This window comes from Mytilus galloprovincialis, chromosome 6 (assembly GCF_965363235.1).
Source record: "Mytilus galloprovincialis chromosome 6, xbMytGall1.hap1.1, whole genome shotgun sequence".
Taxonomy (NCBI): Eukaryota; Metazoa; Mollusca; class Bivalvia; order Mytilida; family Mytilidae; genus Mytilus; species Mytilus galloprovincialis.
This window is the reverse complement of record NC_134843.1, coordinates 19,645,061-19,670,027: the sequence shown is the minus strand read 5'-3', so window position 1 is coordinate 19,670,027 and position 24,967 is coordinate 19,645,061. Positions and strand designations below refer to the sequence as shown.

At 32.1% G+C, this 24,967-nt stretch overlaps 1 protein-coding gene across 1 annotated transcript in view; it reads left to right on the top strand.

The window, feature by feature from the left end:
• Positions 1-21,072, top strand: part of LOC143079154 (uncharacterized) — a 40,689-nt gene extending 19,617 nt beyond the window's left edge. The window contains exons 5-10 of the mRNA XM_076254371.1: positions 4,629-4,969; positions 7,470-7,642; positions 15,289-15,394; positions 17,659-17,830; positions 19,544-19,667; positions 20,916-21,072. Of these exons, the coding sequence (XP_076110486.1) occupies positions 4,629-4,969; positions 7,470-7,642; positions 15,289-15,394; positions 17,659-17,830; positions 19,544-19,667; positions 20,916-20,977 (978 nt within the window). The 3' untranslated portion in view covers positions 20,978-21,072. The remainder of the gene's footprint in view (positions 1-4,628; positions 4,970-7,469; positions 7,643-15,288; positions 15,395-17,658; positions 17,831-19,543; positions 19,668-20,915) is intronic.
• Positions 21,073-24,967: the final 3,895 nt, after the last annotated feature.

Genomic DNA, 24,967 nt, shown 5'->3' with positions numbered 1-24,967 from the left:
AAGATGATCATATTGATAAATGTTTAGGAGACTTGATTTCCTTATTTTTTTTCATAAAATGACACCCTTTTAACATTTAAGGAATATTTAGTCACATGTTAGGATTTTCATGTTGTCACTTGTTCACTTATTATGTGCTATTGTAGACTAGTTATGTTTTATAACATTTTTTATTGCGCTCAACCCTTCCACCGAAACCGAACTCTATAAAAAAGCTGCAATGCTAAGGTATCATTTGTGATTTCAATTGCAACTAATTTTAACAAGAGTAAAACATCCTATATGCAAAAACAGTATTTGATTTTTATCCATAGCTTAGATAGTGAAAATGTTATCATAAAATGATATATGCCTCAGGGAACAGTTAGTATCTCAGGGACTGCTAATGTGCTTGCATCCTTGCAACCATTCAATAATCGTACAAACGTATGACATTCATGGAACCTATTTTTTACAAGAAATTTAATGTTTTAAATTGAACTAAAGATTTTACAAATTTTATGTTTTCATCAGATTTTATTAAGTATTATTTGTTACATCAATAGATATAAACAATTCACCAAAGTTTCATGGACATTGGTGAAAGCATTTTTGAGTTATTGTCCGAAGTGTTAAAAATCACCCTTTTTTTATGAATAAAGCCCCATAAATCCAAAACTTAAAATCTGAAATTTATAAAAATTGAAAGGGAGCTTACATCAATAGATATAAACAATTCACCAAAGTTTCATGGACATTGGTGAAAGCCTTTTTGGGTTATTGTCCGAAGTGTTAAAAATCCCCCTTTTTTTATGAATAAAGCCCCATTAATCCAAAACTTAAAATCTGAAATTTATAAAAATTGAAAGGGAGCTTACATCAATAGATATAAACAATTCACCAAAGTTTCATGGTCATTGGTGAAAGCCTTTTTGAGTTATTGTCCGAAGTGTTGAAAATCCCCCCTTTTTTATGAATAAAGCCCCATTAATCCAAAACTTAAAATCTGAAATTTATAAAAATTGAAAGGGAGCTTACACCAATAGATATAAACAATTCACCAAAGTTTCATGGTCATTGGTGAAAGCCTTTTTGAGTTATTGTCCGAAGTATGGACGACGGACGGACGGACGGACAACGGTATACCATAATACGTCCCGTCTAAAAGACGGGCGTATAAAAAAGCGGCAACTCCACAACATATCCACCCATTGGATCACAAGAGAAGGCGATGAACGGATAAAAACACATTTTATATGATTATCTTAATATCAGCACAAAAATGTTAAATCGGCGCATAAGCAAATTCAGTTTTTCCCTCACCAGGATTGAAACATAACCTACTTAAAATTCGAGACAAACCCGCCTGCACTGTTCTAGACAACTCGGTTACCTAGATTGAACTATATCATTCAGCTTTCAAGTGGCCTAGTGTCACCTTTCCTATTCAGTAGAACCTAGAGTTGTAACACCGTACTTGACAAGACGAGAAGACGGAATTCTTTGCAGATTAGCTAAATATCTATCGTAAAGGATCGTATGATAGTCATAAAATGATTATTCTGATAGGTACATCTTACAAAGTAAAAACTCTACGACAGATCCATCCATTTGATTACCAGTAAAGGTGATACACGGTTTAAAACGCATTTTGTTTTTACGATTACTTTTGTTATCAGGACAACAATGTTAAATCGGCAATTTTTTGTTCTTCCCTCGCATCGATTCGAACTCATGCTATTGGGATATTGATACAACAAAGTCTGCACTGTGTTTTTGGCTCTTGACTACATGGCCAACTAGACTGTATAAGTCTTGGTGGCATATTCATAATGGGTTTCGAATAAGCCATATGAGCTTCCAGAAAGTATTCTAGAAGTAATATTTATTTCCTTTTTAATCAGTACTATGACAACTTTGAATGAATTAATTGTAAATTAAGCATGAGGAAATCCTTATTGTTTTTAAGTTTTATACTGTAGTTTAAAAATCTATGTTTCTAATATACACATTCCTGTTAAAATATTGTCATTTATTCGCAAACCTACCACGAATATACCTTTCCATTTATAATGATATCAGTGAATGCAATTTATTGAAAAATATTAAATAAGTAATAATTTCCACCGTAAAACCTGAATTTGACCCTGGTTTTGATAGCTTTAGTTTTCTTTTGTTATAAATCTATAGTTTTCTGATTAGCGTTTTGTTTATTTGTTTGTCTTTTGTATCTTTATTTGTTAAACCATGGTATTGTCATTTTTCGTATGGCTTTTATTATTTGCTTCCTTTATTTCTTTTGCTTCTTTTTTCCTGTTGGTGTATGTTTCGATTGCATGAACGTTTATATTCCTATTTTCTCTCTATTCGCCACACTACATTTCTTCACAAATTTATCAAACAGTTGTTTTATTTAATTAAATGGTGCTTCGAAAAATCTAAAAAATTTGCTGCATTCATATAAAGACTTCTTATGAGAAATGGAGGGTTATTGCTACTACTGTGCTTATCTAGTAACCTTAGTGGTATTACAAAAGCAATGGATAAAACAGTTTACCAATTGAAAGTTTGAACTGGTAAAATATTTTAACAAATTGCCGAAGTTTAAAGTTGTATTTATGAATCGAAGTAAGTGCTGTGAAATAAAAATTAATACTTACCATCCAATTCAAGTAGTTGATGTCTTTGGCATGACTTTCAATTAAAATAATGACCTACTAAAATATGAATTACTGATTTTGAAGATCTAGTTTTAACATGAAAACTTTTACATTTTTTAGGATGGCAATTTCAAACTTTGTAAAGACCATGTTCATTGATGCAAATATTCATAGAAACTGTGAAACTGACATTATGAAAATGCTAGATATGGACCATATATGTGTTACTTTTTTACATTCAATCTGCATTCATATCGGAACGAACTGTTTACCTCGCCATGCCAACTTATTTTTGTTTTTGCTTATTATGAAACATTCATGCAGACGTTTCTCCGGAAAAATGAAAAGCTCGCACTGTCTAGTAACTTCACTTTCAGTTTCTTAGATGATGCCATTTAATAGCATAGTGACCTTTCGAAAGTTTGGGTCCACAATGTTTTAAATTATACCTTAATTTGCCTCTTTAACTTGTTTTATCCGAGCCTCACTGATGAGTCTATAGATTAAATACTGTAGACCGTGAAAACGTTCTTGGTTTATTTATTGACAATATCCTAAATTTGAATGAGCAAATACATAAAATACCATTCACAATATCCAATAGAATCAACTTATCATAAAAATTTCGAAAGTATTTATTTAAGCATTTTATTACATTAGTGAAACTGTAAGTGAATAAAATAAAGTTCTTATGAAGTCTTTAAAGAAATCTGCCAGGGTTATAGTAGAAGCTGACATAATGACATCCTCGAATTTTGTGTTTAATTGTTTAAATTGATTGAATGTGGGAAAACAAATTTAATATCAGAAGGCAATTTTTGTCTTTGAATCATTTGATTGGATGCAGCGAGTTTCGACTACAACCAATGAAAATCATTACCTTGTGTCTCCAAAATTCTATCTCAATCCGCCAAGGGTGGAGAGGAGGGAAGTGGGTCGTAACCCTCGGCTAATCAAAAGTATTATTTACGTTCAGATAATGAAAATCTATTAAAACTTCGAAAGCAAAAAACAGTGTTTTTAATAAAACTTTTGCATATTGTGTTGTTTCTCAAACGCAGAACAGTTCACCAAATGAAATAAAATGAGCAATACACTTGTATCATTTAAAACTAACTGTTACAATTTTTTCATGAAGAAGGCAGATTACTATGCTTTTTCCTTAATATCTATATAAAGTTGTATATTGTAATTATGGTATTGTATGTTCTTTATAAACTGCGTTTCCTTCAGTTTTAGTTTGTAACCCGAATTTGTTTTTTTTTTCTCTATCGATTTATGAGTTTCAAACAGCGGTATACTACTTGATGCCTTTCTTAATAAATGTGTTGTAATTATTTTGAGGACTAACAGAAAGACTAGTTACAATTAATGGGATTATCCTCTTCATTTGTAGACGAATGTAAATTTCTTTTACCCCTGGTATCTATGATGAGTTTCTCTATTGCAACTGATTATTGATTCATAGTATGGTGACGTTGTTGAGTGTAACTTGAAATATATAATACTACTACAACAGAGAGATGTACATTATCCCCATATCTAGACTAACAATTTGTTATTGACTATGAGGGTCGGTGAAAGACTAGACATATCGACAAATGTGAAGATTTTAATTTTCCTTTCATAATTTCCTATATTACAGCTTACAAACAAGCTATTTCATCAAGTGGTCAAGTTTAAATTTCAGTTGACAGTTTTTAAAATGTTACATTAAATTTTGTATAACGTTACGGACCAACAAGACAAATGAAATATGTGGGGAAAGAACTGCTTTTCCTTTCATGGCACTTATGTCCATCTCCAGTTATGTGGTGGTTTCGTGTAATGTTTTGTAATTGTTATTTGTCTTTTTATCATTTTTATTTCAAACCATTGTGTATACACTGTACTTATTGGATTTTTGATTACCCACTTGATATCTTCTCTCTACCTTACACAACAAAATGATCAATCAGTAATTTTTATATGAAGGTTTCAAATTTTTAGATAAACAGAGTTGTTATTTTCCGTGCCTATGACTCTTTAATAGATGGTACAATAGCACCACCAACTCCAACAACAATACCACCAACATCACTACCACCAACAACACTACCACCAACAACACCAACACCACCACCAACAACACCAGCAACACCTAAACCAGGAGTGACTACACTATCAGTTAATGCTTCTGTATCGCAAAACACACACAATGGAACTGGTGCAAGGAAAAGAAGGGGTGTATCGAAACCTTCATATGGACAGAGATATCATTACTTTAGCATACAGTGCAATGCAATTCCGAAAGGAGTGGTAGATCATGTCATAGGCCATGTAGGAGTTAAGTGAGTAGTAACACGTAAGACAAAAATCCAAGTCTGTCGTTTGGAATTATTCTTTATTTTGTATATAACCAAGAATTGCTGGTGAATAGAAACTAATATTACTATACCTATTTAAGAAATATCTCGCTAACGCTCAGAATAAAATCCAAATATCACTCCCCAGGCCATGTGTAAATTTACAACATATGTGTGGCTATCAAGAAATCAAGCATCTTGATAATGTCAATTTCAAAACGGAGCATTGGCTCTTGCCGTGCAGCACACTAAAAGGGACCCAAAAAATGACTAGTGTAAAATTAAACCATTCAAACGGGAAATTCCTTATCTGTATAAAAAATAAGAAACGAGAAACGCTTATGAACCACGTCAACAAACGACAACCACTGAACATCATACAAACAAATGCAACGGATTTAAACGGTTAATAGGTGTGCCAACCTTCACTCTTACCTGAAACCATAGTGTAACAGCACAACACAGAATGCCACACTTGAAAATACCAATTGAATTGACTTAACTCAATCAAAAGACATATCAACACAAATAAGTGAACATACACTGAACGAATTTGATTTATGACACAATGTAAATACAAAATCAATAGAATAAGGGGTGAGATATTAAACATTTCAGAAAGTCAACCATAACCTTAAACAATACTGCCAAATAAAATAGTTCTGAATCTAAAAGAGCTTGAATCTTAATTAAAGACAAATTTTAAGATCCTGCCAAATTTATTGAATACGTAATTATTCAGTTTCATAAATGTACTTTTATCATCGAGTTCAATTTAACAAGAGCGCTTTAGTCTTCCGGAAATGTACCTCAGTTTCCTACACGTGGACATTCTGAGGTTTTCTATTTGAATAGTTTGGCCTAAGGTAGAACTGCAAACATCCTGAATTTTTTTTATCATCTTATATTCCTGGCTTTCGCCACCCCAGTAGTCAGCACTTCGGTGTTGACATGAATATCAACTATGTGGTCATTTTTATAAATTTCCTGTTTACAAAACTTTGATTTTTTTGAAAAACTAAGGATTTTCTTATCCCAGGCATAGATTACCCTTTCATCTTTTATATAAGCTTTGGATTTCAAATATTTTGGCCACGAGCATCACTGAAGAGACATGTATTGTCGAAATGCGCATCTGGTGCAAGAAAATTGATACCGTTAATTTTATTACCTTAGCCGTATTTGGCACAACTTTTGGGAATTACGGACCCTCAATGATCTTCAACTTTGTACTTGTTTGGCTATATATCTTTTTTTATATGAGCGTCACTGATGAGTCTTATGTAGACGAAACGCGCGTCTTACGTACTAAATTATAATCATTGTACCTTTGATAACTTTTTGAAATACATTTAGCAAACTAGTGTGTAAACATACCGTTTTCATATTACAGATATAAAACTATAAGATATCAAAATAATCGGAAAAAAGTCCTTTTCCCCAAAATTACACTGATTGTATATACTTAGTTTGATTTTACTTTTTGTAGTTGCTCTCAATTGACCGACTTTCAAAATTTCTTATCACAGAGTATGTAATGATAATCTGGTGTTTAAAGAAAAGAAAGTTTCCCCGACATTTTCAGAGCAAATATTATATCTAAGCTACATATGTAGATACAATGTCTTGATGAGAACCGAAAAAGTCCAGGAAAAGATTATGTCATGTAAAACATCAAGAAAAGTCAACTCCCCTGCATTTAACGGGTCCGAGTTACCTGCATTTTTGTTTTAAAGTAAAATAGAATAAGGGATAGATTCCACCAAAAAAAAAATATGTAAAGCTCAGAAGCGTGAAGTATTTGGTATTTTAAAAATAGAAAACTGTATCGCCAGTGCAAACAAAACAACAATATATTCAAAACATGTTCCGTAAAGCCTGTGACCTGCAGAAATGATATTCAACGGTTACAATCATAACTTGAAAGGATGTTATCTATCAAACGAAACCCTTCAAGACTCAAAATATTTCCGAATTCAGAAGTCAGAATTAACCAGTTAGTTCATCTGACCTTTTCCGCGGATCTAAAACATCATCAAACATAGCCGATGTTTCTAAAAATAAAACAGAGATCAAATGCGGTATTTTAAAATTATATTTCCAAATATAACTCATTGGACAGGATTTTGACGTTCAGCAGATCAAGTTATATCATCTGCGGAATTTCAAGAGTTTTGGAGTAATTGTCCCTGAAATGTATTTTTTTGCAATATTTTGTCATTGTCTTCTGAAGAAAAAAAACTGATAGAGAGAAATGTTAAGCAGTGAAAATGCCGAGAACAATAAGTTATACAAATGAACTAATAAGGCAGGAATCGTAAAAAGATCATTTTAAGAGGTATTGCCTTTAAATGATGATTCTTAGTCTTTTGTATCAACTCCTCTCTACACACATGATTGGATTTGATTTTTAATACATGTTATAATGATGACATATTGGATAATAAAACGCTTAAAATGGTATGCTTTTACTTCTTTTTTACAGAAATGTTGCTTCATTACCTAATGTATTCAATTCAATTGGAACTGTAGAGATGCGATTTAAAAGTGAAGAAGCTTCGACTGATAATAAAAAAGATATAAACGACTTACCAGATATTTCCACTGTTTACCTTGGTGACAAGTTTTATATGTATCTTAAATATATTGGCCATCAAGGTAATATTTCTTAAATACTAATGGGATGAGTTTGAAGATTTTTCAGAGTAACGGCTCAAACTGAATGAGATGTAGTTTATGATTCTGCACATTGGCAACAGCACTAATAAAATAACAAAATATGCGGAGACGTATACCAAAGTTAATAATCAATTAGTAGTGTCAACGGAATGAAATTCAATATTTAAACATCAATATGTAGGTCATATCATACAAAATAGTCAAACAAAACGAACTGTATACATTGACAAGCTATACACAGGTGATATATCATAAAAATGTCGTAAATAAGTTCGACCTTAACCTTAGTCGCAATTTCGAAATATGCGTTTTGAAAAAAGTCAAAATCGGTAGGTCGGGACCGCAAATTTTCAAAAAAAATGAGAAGGACCTATGAGCAACGGTTCCGCAGCTAATATATACTACTGGAAGCTGCTGTAAACAGACAGTGTTGTTTCCAAAAGTACGCGGTTTCCCTGGATAATATATCTATAGAGAAACCTAGATTGATTATTGTAACACTCCAATTAACTGACCAAAAATATTGATAAGATAATGCAGCTTTGTTTGACCACTTATGATGGCGAAATATTCATGCCATCTCAATATTCATAACTATCCAGCTGTAGATTTCAATGTTACCTTTACGCAATGTAGCGTATCTAGATTATGCCAAAATGCATCAGTCTTACGCCAAAAAAATGCAATATGGATTATCTCATTAGTTATATTAACATTAACCTTATAGACTTCTAGACTTGTACAACTGTATCCACGGTTGTCAGTGATTTCAGTAATTAGTCAAGATCGAAGTTTAAATAATCTATGGTTATTATGCAATCAGAGCTGAACTTTGGACGCCGAAGCATGTACATTTGATGAGTATATTTAAACTTTGAATCTGATGGTAAAAACATTAAAGGGGTACTAGCTACGAGATATATAAAAAATCTAAAGTTTGATTTTTTTTTTATTCAATCAATAATGAAAGTGAAATAGTGAAATAACAATTCGCTTTTTGCAGCCAAAAAGGTTCAATTTTGTCAAATTACGCTAAGAAACATTGATAACTAGTTATTCACTTGCAAGTGAATTAGTCAACCTCTTTAAATCCGTATTTATGTGAACTTCAATTTACCCCCTAGCTAGAGATTGACAACGCATGCATTGTACGTGTACTGATTATTTAAAGAAAAAGAATGTCAACAATTAAAGTGAAACTACGGTAAATCATTTGATTACTAATTCGATGCACATAAAATCATTCTTATACGGTTAAAAGCAATGAGAAACATCTATTTTTAATCTATAGAATAAAATCAAACAGACCTATACAAATCCAATTGCACGTTTTGGTTTAATCTATTCATATCTCTATTTATGTTTACATCGCTTATATGGTCATCTGAGGTCAAATCGATAGTTAATTAGATGGCGTCTGGACTAAAATACACACGAAACGAACCTATATATTATCTACCCCATGCTCTGTAAACTGTTTATTTTAGACCTTTGATAGTTTGGATAAATGTTTTACATTGTTATAAATCAGATATTAGAATTTGAGTCAAATCGTTGACCATGAATTTGACAGCTAGTGCCCCTTTAACGTCGTATTCAAATGTGACAAAATTAAAATTAATGAAAAACTATAATTAATTTTTGCAAGTAGATTAGTTCTAAGCAATTTAAAACAAATTCACCAAGTTTATGTTGAAAGAAACCATAGGCAAGGTATTAGGATTTGAGAGAACTACACGTACAACAAGACAACAAGACAACAGACGGCAACATAAAAGGGTTGGGTATTCTAAAACGTTATTAGCATCAAACGCAACATGGTCAACAGTGATATCATAATAATAATAATAATAATAATAAATTCTTTATTTAAAGAGGGTAACTCAATTAGAAAAATTCTAATTTTCATTGAGGCCCTCAAACAAAATACATGCATACAGTTAAAATTGAGAATGGAAATGGGGAATGTGTCAAAGAGACAACAACCCGACCAAATAAAAAACAACAACAGCAGAGGATCACCAACATTGATACATTAAATTTGATACATTAAATTACAATATATATTACTAGTATATACAACAATTCAATCACTAAAATATACAAAGGGTAATAAATGACAATATTTGATATAGTTTTGTGGAAGTAACGTGAATCACAATAGTCCATATCTTTGGTCTACAGAATATATAAAAAAAAATGATTGAAAATGATTCACGGTTTGGTCATAATTGTTTTTTCAAAAGACGCTGGAAAACAGTGCCCAACTAGTATTTGTTGTAGAAAAGGAATCTGCTTGGAGAGCAACAGATGTTATTCAACCAGCGATGTATATGTTACAGTAAATAGGTGAAATAAGGAATTACACGTAATAACAGGTGTTCATTGATTTTTTTATTCATTTTTACAGCTATTTACCAACTAACTTGATATTTTGTTTTAAATTTGAGACATAATTAAAAATACCAAATAAGAAAGTAGCGGATAGGGATTGTAGGGAATATTTCTTAAGGGTTAGGAAATCAAAGATCGTTCAAGACTGCATGTTCTTAAGTTTTTTTATGTGAATAGAAACTGGAAAACGGTTGCTTTATAATTTTTGAAAATCGCTAAAAATCATTTGCAACATGCATGACAATGCTATAAATCCAAATATGAGAAATACTTTTTTAAGAAGTTAATAGGCAACATCGCCAGTTCTTATAGTCGATTATGCCATATTTGGTTAAATAATCTTGATAATTCATAATAAAATTAAAATCTTCATTGGACATATTTTGTATATCAATCAGATCAACTTGACATATGAAATGACAAAATTTCTTTGACAAAAAAGGTTTAACTACGACTTCTTTTGTCAGATTTTTGCGATGAAGCTGACATTCTTCAAACATAAAATTATACAAAATTATGGCGTTAAGAGTAACTTTTTCATATTTTTGTTTCCCTTTTTGATGACTTTCTCTAGACCTCAACACTAAAGCTTATATACATGCAAAAAAGTTTATGATCCAAGTCATACAGCAGTTATCCCACCTTTTTTGTAGCAAATATGAATATCCATTTAGAATTAAAATACATGTATATGATTATTCGATGTCAAGTGGCTATTGACATATTGATAGTGTCTCATAAGAAGCCGAGAACACCTATTCTAACAAAGCACCTGGTCCTGATTTGCAAACAAACAGACATACTTTTTATTAGACAGAAATTATTATTTCTTGGTAGGTTTGGTGCTTTTACTGCTGTATTTATTTACATCATTTAAAATCACAAATATAAATTATGGGGGAGGGTTTATTCGTCAAATTTAGGTACATAATGCATGTGCCTATTCCAAATCCTTGGACCGGTCCAGGAAAGGGACCTAGTAGGAGCTTAAGTTTGCAAAAGCAAGGGATGCACATGTATCCACTAAGCACCGCCCCCTTTTACTACAGCCTAAGCATTTGAACAGGACTGTGGTAAAAATAACTTGTGTAGGTTGAATTATTTGAAGTACAACAGAAATGTCATGAAAACCTTTACTTACCACGAGAGAAGATTGTAATTTTGAAGTTTCATTTTTAAACAAAATTTTTATTTTGTTGATAATAGTGTTTAGCTTTTCCCTTGGCATTTAGACTCTGTCACATTTTGTAATTTTACAATTTGAACAACTCATTTGAAGATGTCTTTTCTTTCTCGTCGTGCATTTTAAAAAAAATGTTCTAGACAGATTAAAGCTGTCAAATTCTCGTTCACCGATTTGACTCATATTTGATTTATAATTTCTAAAACTTATATCCAAATTACAAAACGTCTAAAATAAAAAATAAACAATGCTTACACGTGATAATTTGTATCAAATTTCGTGTGCACTTTTGTCTAAACGTCATTTAATTAATTATCGAGATTACTTCCGAAGACTGCCAACGATCATATACTAGTATTCAGATATAAACAAACATATGAATATAAACAGTTAGCACCCACATGCAACATGATTTTCCTAGGTATATTTGATTTTAAATTGTAGGTTAAAAAGTATGTTTATCGTCATGTTTACCTGTACATGTATCTATAATACTAAAATTACGAGGTCCAATTTGTCCGCCTTCATCACGTAAAAACGACGAATCAAAGAATTCAACTTTATATATAACTAATATAGTACAGAGGTGTAGATTAAAAATTACACTACTCCAGGCCCTTTTGTTTTTCCACGTAATTAATATTGCCAATAATTAAGAAGTTCCGGGTCGAGTCCGATATCGATACCAATAGTAATATATTCACCTGTTACCTATTACCTTATCTGTACGTTCCGCATCTGACGGGCGCACCACCAAACGGTGTATTTAGGATTAATATGCTATATAGACGGGTCATAATCACAGGGTTGACACTACTAAATAATCAAATTGTTACCTATTGTAGTATTTTAATCAGTAAGACTTTCTAAGATAACAATACGAAGAATACTAAAAATCTGGACGTAAAATATGGCGTATAGATGCAGTTTTCAATTTGTTAGCGGGCATGACGTAAAACAGCGAATCAAATAATTCAACTTTATTTATAACTTGACGTAATGTAGTACAATGCCGTTGTTTAAAAAATACTTCATTTCAGGACCTTTTCTTTCCAAATAATTAATATTATCAATAATTGATAAGTTCCAGTTTGACGGGTTCAAACAGAAAGCTAGATTTGAAAGCAGAGAAAACTGTGTATCTTATAATCGGCTTGACTTTATCAGATGACAAAATAAGGCTTGCGCATAGTTATATATACTTTAATTCAGTCACGGACCCGCGATATCACGGGTGTGTTCTAGTAAGAATGATCTTTTTTGTTGATCGAACCAGTCAACCAAATGGTTCATCCCTTGTGTTTTACTTTCAATGTTTACATTATATTCTTTTTAATAACTGAATACATGCATGCGTAACCAATCTCCAGCTAATTATAAACGGTTACATTAAAGGTCACATGCACACAGATTCAATGAGGTCGAATTATTTAATTAGAACAAATTGTTCAATTGGATCCAATTCTTCATCTTCATAACTCATCAACCATGTTTCTGAGCTTGCTTTTTTTTTAAATGAACAAAATTGGCTACAATAAGCGAATTATAATTTCATTCGACAAAACAAAATCATATTTAATTTTTGTATTATATAGCTAATGCCCCTTTAACAAAAAGGTATATTTTAGGATGATCACTTTTCAATGATCTTTGAATCTGTTTTACCCTAATTTTTTATCACCTGACTATATTACACCATTGTTTTAACAGTTGGTAAATAGGTGTAAAAATTCATTTTAAAAATTAGTAATTACTGGTAATAACTGGCACTTTCTGGAATTACTTGTATTCCTAATTTCCCTATTTACTGTAACATATACAAAAGAATGACACACTGGAGGAAAATAAGCGGGAAAACGTATCAGCTTAGTTTGAAACGATTGGAATTGATCATGCAAAGGAAATGTGAAATTGTACCCATGCTGTCAATTTTTGCGTCTGCAACGCTTCCTGTGTAATCGACCACTATACTTCCACTGAATGGATTGGGAGGTGTCTCCTTCAACAAGGTTATTAAGTCAGAAAAACATCCAATTCTTCGAAGGGATATGTTTGACTCTCGGTCCAAACATCCCTTTCAAGAATATTTCTGAAGCATGCTTCACTAAACAGTACACAAAAGAGGGAAGTTGATCACGGGAAGCAATCGAACCAAGCAGCTGGCCCTAAATCTATCGATCATGGATTTGACTAAGAAATGCAAAAATACGTTTGAAAATTTAAAGCATCTATTATTCCACAGTTGCAACGGGAATAAGTGCCATCGCATGTATACTTATGAATTTATTTGAGGCCGTTATCAAATCGTCAAACTGCCTCGGTGTTTTTGTGGTAGCGCGTAAGAACCAATGATTCAAAACCTAATATGTGTTGTATCTCGGCCAATCACGTGACATTCGAAAATAAGAACGAAGACTGGTCGGCTCGGAGTCAGAGTAATATGTCCGGAAAGAGTGAAATGTCTTCCTGTGGACTGTTACCTTGTGAAATAGTACGTTAAAATCAGACTATCGTGTCGGTCTAGTACAAAGTATGGTAAATAGTCATACTTGAATGTAAAGTTGTTTCATTAGCAGTCATAACACACACAACTTCTTATATCTGTATATTACAATAACATGTTCGCGTCCTGATTATGTATTTACTCCTGGATAGGATAATTTTTTTCAAAGCCCAAAAAAAAAAATCTAATTGAAGTGATATTGATATTACTCCAGTTTCTTTGATTTCTTTATCCCATACTTCATTATTATGAGTCTTAGTTTTATCATTTACTTATGATGGTGGCCTGTTATCTATTTCTTGCATGCATAGATATTTCTCCTACCACAGTACAGATATACGAAAATCGACTATAATTTGATTGGCTTATCGAGCATCACAAGACAATACTATGGCATTTCCAAGTTGTTGATAACATTCAAAGATTAAGACGATGTACATTTCGTCCATCTATGTGATTTCTTTAATAATATACAAATAACTCGCACATTGCACTTGACAATCTTCTTTTGGTCAATTTTATTACATTCCGCAGCGTAGAAATAGCTAATATCGCTTGATGTCCCATTCTTACTCATTATGAAACCTATATAAATATCACATTTGGAAAATAAAGGTATCATCATCCAACCTTCCCATTTTCCTATCAAACTGGACTGAAATTTGTGAACGCTGGTGCTACTTTTCACTTTTACCACTAATGTTATTATCTTCAATGGCACGTCATTTATACTTATACACGATTTCCCTCTAAGTATTATTGTAACGACCAACTTCAAAATTTATCTGTACTCACTTTTAAAATCAAAACACTTAAAGGCAAATGTATTGTTTCAATACAGAATATAACTTTAATCTACTATACAATGAGGTGTTAAAATGCTTGAACCAATGCTGACCAATTCTGCAAGTATTTATCTTTATTGCGTGCGAGTTTTAATAACATCTATATAGATTGTGTTCACAGAACATTATATTTAAAACTGCGTAGTTCTGAAGCCAAGTTCATAAAGCTGGTTTTGGCAATGAGCATGGAAGAAGATGGATTCAAATTAAAACTTAATTTTTGCTATTATTTGTTTTTGTTGTTGACAAAATGCTGTATTGTATCGGTGTTATAACTAAATAACATTAAATAAAGACTTGACTAGGGTGTAAATTGACAAAACTAATGGTATGCATACTTGAGTATAACATCTCAAAAGATGTTTTGATGTCAAGGTTTTGGTATGGATGGTTGGGGATGGGTGTGAATTTGTGTGGGTTTTGTTGGTGTCTGGATAGAAGGTTTGGTGAGGTGTTGTTGGGCAGTTGGTTGGGTTTATGGGTAGTAGTATGGTGGCGTAGTGGATGAGTTGGTGGGTTTTGTGTTCTTTTTACAACTACATGTATACACCGTCATATTTATGACATCTTAGGTTTTGTAGTCAGAAAATTGTCAAAAAATATCAAGAGGACGCAACAGCTTTGATTCCGCAGCTAATATCAAAGATCGCAGATTTGAAGCATAATCATTAATTCACTAACAATTGTGATTAAATTATAGATTATTCAATATTCCCCCAAAACTGTACGGCATATGGTGACGGTGAAAGAGCGGTTGTGGAAAAAGACACCAGAAAACAAAAGGTTCACCTATGGAATTATAATGAGTGAGTAAATAAAAAGTTATATGCACGAACTCAGTAGAAGGTTCACAAAATTAATGTTATTCCTTTAATTTGCAAATAATATTTAAAACAATAAATTATGATTGGTGCATTCAAAACGCTTTTACAATTAGTTTGCTTTTTATTTGCAATCCCTGAAAATGTTTGCATGGTGTATTTTCATAGTCTAGCAAACTAGTCAGAATATGTTTAGAAATAAGGAGATGGGAGCAAGACAAAGGTAACTATGAATCACCGTGAAATAAATCTAATACAGTCATTATTAATTGTGTTTTTATAGATTTGGTTAATCCACATAATATTAATAACGATATGAGTTTTGCATTGTTGAGGGCCGTATTGATATCTTTCAGACTGCAAGTTATTGCTGATACCGTACGGGTGAGAGATACTTTTGCTGCAAAATAATAACGTAATAGGATCTTTACCACTTTTATAGATTTTTGTTATCTTTTATTTATTTCCGGGTGGGAGAAAATGGTGCAAGTTGGCTTGGAGGGTGATATTTCAACTGTTCTTAATCACAATGTTTCCTATATTTTTATTCATCACCACCTGTCTATTTGGTTAATTGAATGGCCCCTTTATATATGGGGGGGGGTCCCTTTGATTCATGCAAAAGTATTAAAAAGTTATCAATAGTATTTGAAAATATAAATGCATTGAGAACTATGTTTTAATATGAGTTTTATTCATATGAAACAGAAATACAATGTATGTAATAATAATAATAATAAATTCTATAACGAAAGTAACTCATTTAACTTACATCCCAGCTCCTTTGTTCTAACAGGGGTGATCTGAGCCGGATCACCCCTACCAGATCACCCCAGTTTGAGTTTCTTTGTTATTCATGCTTTCCTTTGTTCTGTAACATTTTGGCGGCAATGTCAAATTCACTTTAAAACTTATAATTAACTATACGGAAAAGACTATCTATCAAAATTTACGTAGAAAACATCCGGTGTATAAGCTGGGATTCGAACTGGATTCGAACTCAAGACCCTTATAAGGGCATATCAAGCCACGACACATACCACTACACCAGGACGACTGGATACGAATTAATAGTAATTTGACATACTTAAAGGAAGCAAGATCTTTTTATAAGTGGAGCGAGTTGTCAAACCTTTATTCAGTGGGATTTAAACCTTTTTCGTTAATAACATGAATAAGTGAGTTTTCAAACTGATTGTTCAATTTGATTTTACACTTTTTCAAAAGTGGGGCGAGTCGGTAAACAAGAGTTGAGCGATTTTTTTTATAAAGTGGCGATATAGTGTGGGCCGATTTGCAAGTGGAGCGAGTTGACATTATTTAATATCTACTCATCGTGTTTGAGAGTCATTAAGGGTATACATCATATAGTAATATATAAAGTATATTATAATGGTTGTGTGGCATTCTAAACTAGATTTTATGAATTGTAAATGGTTTTCCGTCTAATCTAAAACAGCTGGGATGTAAAATAGTTATCCCATTCGGACTTGGTGTGTCAGTGTTATATCACCCTCTGGCCTCCGGCCATCGGGGTGATCTTACACTGACACACCGCGTCCTTGTGGGATAACTATTAAATACAATTGTTAATTCCACACAAGGCCTTCACACATTTAAATGAATAATTCATATAACAATCAATGCATATAGAGCAATAATCAATAGATATGTACACAATTACAAATATATATACACAAGCATGAAAACAGACTATAGAACTAGCATGGCAAGAATGTCCTAACAAAAGTTTGTCTACTCGTTTTGTTTTGTGATAAGAGATTAGCACATTTCATCATAAAGATTTCTATATGTCTTAAATCCTTTATATCATTTGGCAAATTATTCCAAATGATTAGACCCGAATATTGAAAAGTCTTTTTGAAGTATGCGGACTTTGGCCTTGGTATATGAAGATGTCCAGATGTTGTTGACCTAAGAGAATAACTATATAGATCACTGCACGCAGTAAATTTACTTGTAAGATAATCTGGCGCGAGTCCATTCATACATTTAAACATTAAAATGGCTTGAAAATATTTTATCCGAGTAAAAATGGTCATCCAATTAAGTTCTTCAAACATTGATATTGATGGATAATCAAAAAGCTTATTCAAAATTAATCTTGCTGTGCGCTTATGTAGTTTATGAATCCGCTGAATGTTGCAATTTGCGGTAAAACCCCCTATTTTGCAAAAATAATCAATTATTGGTAATATATAACAAATGTGCTTTATATTTATTTGCAGTTGTGTTTCTGAGCTGTCAAAAAGCTTACATTTGATGCATGCTTTTAAAAACTTAACAGACCGAATTGTGTATGCAGAAATGTTTGGTTTTCATTTTAACATTGATGCTGATATAACTATTGAATGTGATGTTAAAATATGTACAAAATATTCAACCGATCCAACATGTAAAGTAAGTATCCTTGGTGATAAGTGTGACTCATGTTTACATACACTCGAATTTAAAAATTCAGTAACCGAAGTATTATTTATATACTTATACTATTAAATGAGTAGACCTCATTTTGTTTGTCGCTTTCCTTTCTTCCACAATAAATTAAGAATCATGCCTCTGTGTCCTACAGATACCATGCGAAGTCGCATTTGTCATCCTCTCTTATAACTATTCCGTTCGGATTACTATGGGAGGAAATCGAAAATAAAGGTGTCCGGATATTGTTCCGCCATCGGAAGGACTTTTAAGACATAGACTTGACTTTCGTTTAGAATTGTGTACTTGTGGACTGGACAAGTTTACTATCCACGGCGGTGATATGATATAGAAAGACTCTTTATTATATATTAGTGACTGTCGTGAATAGTAATAAAATTGAGAATGGAAATGGGGGATGTGCCAAAGAGACAACAACCCGACCATAGAAAAAAACAACAGCAGAAGGTCACCAACAGGTCTTCAATGTAGCGAGAAATTCCCGCACCCGGAGGCGTCCTTCAACTGGCCCCTAAACAAATATATACTAGTTCAGTGATAATGAACGCCATACTAATTTCCAAATTGTACACAAGAAACTAAAATTAAAATTATACAAGACTAACAAAGGCCAGAGGCTCCTGACTTGGGACAGGCGCAAAAAAGCGGCGGGGTTAAACATGTTTGTGAGATCTCAACCCTCCCCCTATACCTCTAGCCAATGTAGAAAAGTAAACGCATAACAATACGCACATTAAAATTCAGTTCAAGAGAAGTCCGAGTCTGATGTCAGAAGATGTAACCAAAGAAAATAAACAAAATGACAATAATACATAAATAACAACAGACTTCTAGCAGTTAACTGACATGCCAGCTCCAGACTTCAATTAAACTGACTGAAAGATTATGATTTCATCATATGAACATCAGGCACAATTCTTCCCGTTAGGGGTTTAGTATCATACCATCATAACATATATGAGAAGAACATAACCCGTGTCATGCCAACAACTGGTTTTTGAATAAATGTGTTTAGTTCTGATGCAAAGACCCTATAAGTGAATCAATATTAACGCCAACATATGCAATCTTTAGTAAACCTAGAATTGATAGCAAACAGCAAATTCACTTTAATTATAGAATTTGTATGTTCATAGTAAACAGAAAAACGCAAAAAAAGTTGAAAGGAATAGAAAACAAAAAAATAACAGATTTTGGAATTAAAAAGGGGAGGGGTTATTAAACAAATTGTTCTGTCCTCAAGTACCTTTGACTTTTGATACCTTTCCTGAAATCGCCAGTCATAAAATATTTTACAAAAATTCATCCTACAACAGTTTACGTACTTTAATTTAACCATGCTCTAAATGCCAGAAATTTCACTGGTGTGTTCTAGTATACATCAATTAATGATATTAATTTCTCTCCGTCTGTCACTGAGGTCAACTTTATTAATAGTTTAGTAAGTATGTCTTCAAAAATGTAAAACGACACGAATATTTGTTGATCATGTTTAAAGAACTGCAAACAAAATAAATGTTTGAAGTATGGATGAAGGATAAATTTCTAAAACACTTCGAACATATTAATACATTTTTAAATACTATTTTTTTAAATGAGGAGATGAGGTAGGATTGAAAACTCACAATGAAATGATAGTATGTATATCAGCTATCAAATAACTTATTCTTTAAGCCTACTGACTGCACAAACAAAGACTGGAAGATATCCAAACGAAGTACAAGGGAAGAAGATAGTAGAGTGACAGTAAAGGGCAAGTTACATGTGCTTGAACATCAAACAGGAAAAAGTAGTTCAGGTACTAGTACTTTACTACAGTTAAACCCGTAATGATACGTTAAATATTTGAACATGTATGTTCTTTCTACTTGCAACGAGTATTAGAGTCATATGAAACGAGTGGCTGGTGAAAATTCTTGAACCAATGCATGTATATATCATAAACGTAGTCTTCTGTGCACGATTTTTTCATTTTTTACGTTAAGATATTGTATAATCGTCAATTTTATTTTTCTCTGTCTGTTATGATTTAACAAATATGGCAGTTCATTAATTGCCGTGTTTTGAAGCCGAGGTTTACCGATTGTCACCTTGTAGTAAACAATCAACAAAAAGCATGGATATTGAGCACGTGTTTAACATATACAATCAGATAATTGTTTATTTTACTGACAGATTCATGCGTATTGTAATCACCGGATTTTTACGAGTCGGGTAACGCTAAGGTCACTTGCATATACGGAAAATATGTCGACGAATCGCTTCCTGGAAGCAAGCAATTAAACTATCCATTTTGTTATAAAAATCACATGCATCATTTTTTTTTATTTGAGGTTTCATATGACTTTTATTTCATACAGTAGCTATGAATAGGGATTTTAAAATAGATTAAAGTATTTATCTTGAAAATCTTGTAATTTGCAGATATATCCGGGACTACATAAACAGTTCCAGATCGAATTAGAAAATGTCACGTAATTTGAGTTTTATGCCTTTTAATGGTGCAGAAAAGAATAACATCTTCCACAATAACTTGCATGATTAAATGTTTTTTTGTTTAAATATGATTTTTTTTCAGGGACTTTAAAGTATTACCTTCATATTTCACATATGCCATGTGGGCGATTCAGTCTTCTTAGAGCGTCTTATTACTGCTTATAGTGTTGTCCTTGTAATGCTAGCATTGTAGAATAACGTGTTGGGTTTTTTTTTTTCAAATGAACAGCAGCTGTAAATAAAGCTAGGAAAAGTAGTTTTCTTTTCTGATGCGAAATTCACACGTTTATTTCTTGTTTAAATATTAAAAGAACCGTCCCTCTAATGCGTTATGCGTTTATCTGTAAGACTGTTAACAATCATTTATATTTTATGGATAAAGTAATAAGAAGTTCGTTTACATTTTCTTTACTAAAATAGCTCATCAAAGATGCCAGACGTATGATTATTTTACCAAGACGCACGTTTCATTCGTAAAAGATTCGTCAAAGCGTTACACTTTAGTAATAACCTTGACATACACCTATTTATTTGATTTCGTTACTTTTAGGTTTGGTGCATTTCAAGTGGACGGTTCTGGTTATTCTGCAGATCATGTTATACTTGTACTGAAAGACATGACTTTACTTCAAGATTGATCAGAATATTTTTTTTATTTTTCCTAGCAATTTCACAATAAAGTAAACATTAAAATTTTAGAACATGAATGTATTACAGTTTGTATGTCCCAACAAAAGACTTGAAGGAAACGGTAATTAGACAGACAGTATTTCAATACTTACTCAGTCGGATTTATTCGTAACAAAGGTGTTTTGAGCTTCTTTGTTGATTGAATGATCATTGTGTGCTTAGAATCCATTATTTCATGCAATTTGGAATGCCAATGGATCATAAGGGCATACTGGATAGTGACAGAAATTAAGCCTTGCAATACGCCACCTACTGACCCCTTGAACAGTTGATGCAAGGTTCGTAACTTAAGAATCGCTCTCCGCCATTCGAATATATAAACATATTAAACTTATTTTTTTAAATTTATAGTACCATATGACTCAATTAATAATTTTGGAAATACTTTAAAAAGCCAACAGAATACTGATAGCCGGGATGAAACGATATTTGATTTTTTTTCTTTTTGTTGAGGGTTTTGCTCTTTCAGTACTTCAGATTGCCAATATATAACAGGAACCTTCAAATGTGGTATTTAGCTTTCTATAAAGAATTAATCACGTGTTTTGCAAATCTATTATCCTCCTTGTTGAAAGATATGGATCTAAGCAAGAAGCAAAATTCATTGATAGTTGAAAAAGCTTATATCCTACTTCTAACAACAATATCACTGCTTCATTTACATGCTGACAAAATAGGTCTCTTTTCAGTTCAATTCCTCTTATGTTACTATATAACGTTTCTGCTTCAAGTTTTGGTAGCTAAAACATTTTTTATGTAAATATGAAGCAATAAAATAATAAGAAAGATATATGCATCCAAACATTTTCCTTAGAATGGTGGAGCTCCGTGTAAAACGATCAAAATTGTCACACAACAGCGATCAAAAATGTCAAATTAACATCGAAAAATCAATGTTTGCTACCTGAATTTTCACATGTACCTTTTCTGAAAGTCTAAAAGTTTCAAAGCCATTGTCCCAGTAGAAATCCAAATATATTCATTTTCTCCATGTCAAATATTTTTATTGACTGTACAATCGCTTGCAAGTTTACTGTACAATCACTCAAAATTAAGAACAATATTGTTTATTATAGTGTCACATATCGATTGAAACAAGGCATTCACACAATATTAATATACACACAAACAACAATCAATATCCAGCCAAAAATAACTTATGAGACACTGGTCCTTAAAACCAAAATATATTCAAAAATATACTATTTATCATGATAACATCTGATTACATCTGATTACTATGAATTTCAAAATAACCCATATAAATGCATAGTGTAAATGAATATCACTGTAGCACTTAATAAAGAATTTTGTTTGATATATATATATGTCATTAGATAATAACTTTAAACTTTATACTCAATCTTATAAACCAAAGATTCAGAACATATTTATATATATAACCATTGAATAATCTAGATCTATTGGATTTACATCAGCAATATCAGTTAACTGAAAGTGAAAATTTTTTTACAGTGTAACATGTATAAATAATATAGTTTATCGACGTTTAGTCAATGTCCTAGAATTAAAACAAACATGTACACTCTATGGTTGGGTTGATGTTTTTTTTAACACATTCCCCATTTCCATTCTCAATTTAAAGTGAGTAACAACAATCAGAATTGAATGGTCAACAAACGGGTAGCTGAGACAAGGTACGTCGACAGGGTAAACATATGTTGCAATCAATGATTGTTAACAGATATAAGAAGATGTAGTATGAATGCGAATGATGCAGCTCTCTCATCCAATTCACATTTTGTAAAAGTTAACCAGTATACGTCAAAGTACGATATTCAACACAACGGAGCCTTGGCTCACATCAAATAGAAAGCTATAAACGTCCCAAAATATACATGTGTAAAACCATTCAAACGGGAAAACCAACGGTATTATATAAAAACAAAAACGAGAAACACATCAACAAACGACAACTACTGAACATTAGATTCCTATACAGCAAGTGTCTAAGGACTTACACTAACAAGTGAGACCACGGGCGTTGACAGGGTAAAAATCTATTGCAATGATTGTTCAACCTTTATCCTGAATCTACGCTCAGTTCCAGTAGCAAGTGTCAAAATACTTAAACTGACAAGTAGACATGTGTGATCTTTGGTCTTATAATGATCATTGATAAACAGTTTGTTTTCATTTGGTTTTTTTCAAATTTATAGACCTCAGCTACTGCTGTCTATGACTGTAATAAGAGCAGACAAATGTTATCAAACTAATCATGGATACAAAAAAATGATAGATCTAAATACACATGTTAATTGTTAATTCGATCTGTTGATACTGTTTATAATGCTTATTGTTATTTTTTATTTATATGGATCTTGTCTGTACACCAGCTTTCATTATTTGTAATATCTTCAATTTTTCACTTATTCTTACAACATTTGTATAAACTTCAAGATTATAAAAAAAACGGTTTTTTTCTAAAGTGAACATTGATTGGTTAAATATTTCTCAGTCATGTCCTGTGTTTGAATTTGTTTGTTAGCTTTTTGGTCATGAATGTTTGTCTCTAATATTTAATTAACTGTGCATTTGTATTCAGATATCGCAGATCAAATTTATTCGTTCATTGTTTAATCATACGTTTTTTGATTGAGTTAAGTCTGCCAATTGATATTTTATCGTATGTTTTTCTTTGTTGTGATGTTATGCTATTGTTTCAGAAAAAGGGAGAAGGTTTGGATCCATTAAAACGTTTAATCCCGCTGCAAATGTTTGCACCTGTCCTAAGTCAGGAATCTGATGTACAGTAGTTGTCGTTTGTTTATGTAATATATACGTGTTTCTCGTTTCTCGTTTTGTTTATATAGATTAGACCGTTGGTTTTCCCGTTTGAATGGTTTTACACTAGTAATTTTGGGGCCCTTTATAGCTTGTTGTTTGGTGTGAGCCAAGGCTCCGTGTTGAAGGCCGTACTTTAACCTATAATGGTTTACTTTTTATATTGTTATTTGTATGGAGAGTTGTCTCATTGGCACTCACACCACATCTATGTAAATAAAATTGAGAATGAAAATGGGGAATGTGTCAAAGAAACAACAACCTAACCATAGAACAGAAAACAGCAGAAGGTCACCAACAGGTCTTCAATGTGAATATTTCCGTCCTGCTTTTCGGTTACTTTAATAAGACAGCAGTCTACTATAACAACTTGTTTTCTTTAAAAATATTGATATTTGATTTCAGATTGTCCATTTGTCAATTCGGGTCAATAAATTAACGCAATTTGTGATTTATTTCTTATAGCTGTAAACCAATCAAATTATGTTCAGTATGAGGAGCAGCAGCTGATTGAGCTATGCGCATAACTGTTATTATTTTTATGTCAATGTTTGATGGTTATATATATATTCGACAACGTGTCTTTTGCTAACAAAAAAATATTAAAAAAAACTACCTCGAATCATATTTTTTTCTTTTTATAAAGAACATAAATCCATATCCCATTACTTCGTACACATAAGTCATTAAAATAACAGCACATACCGTACAGATATGCCAAGAAAGTTTAAAATTCAAATAAAGTTAACAGTAGTATATCGCTGTTCAAAACTCATAAATCCATGGACAAAAAACAAAATCGGGGTAACAAACTAAAACTGAGGAACGCATTAAATATAAGAGGAGAACAACGACACAACATTAACATGTAACACACACAGAAACGGACTAAGCATGAAACGAAATCCTATGAGAATAACAAATATAACATCATAACCATGATAACATCAAAACCAAATACTAGTACATGAATTTGGGATAGATAAGTACCGTGACACGTCTTATAGTAATGTGAATTCACACTCAAAAATAAGAGAAAACAATCGACACAACGGAAACACAACGTTAAAATGTAACACACACAGAAAAGAACTATAATATAACAAT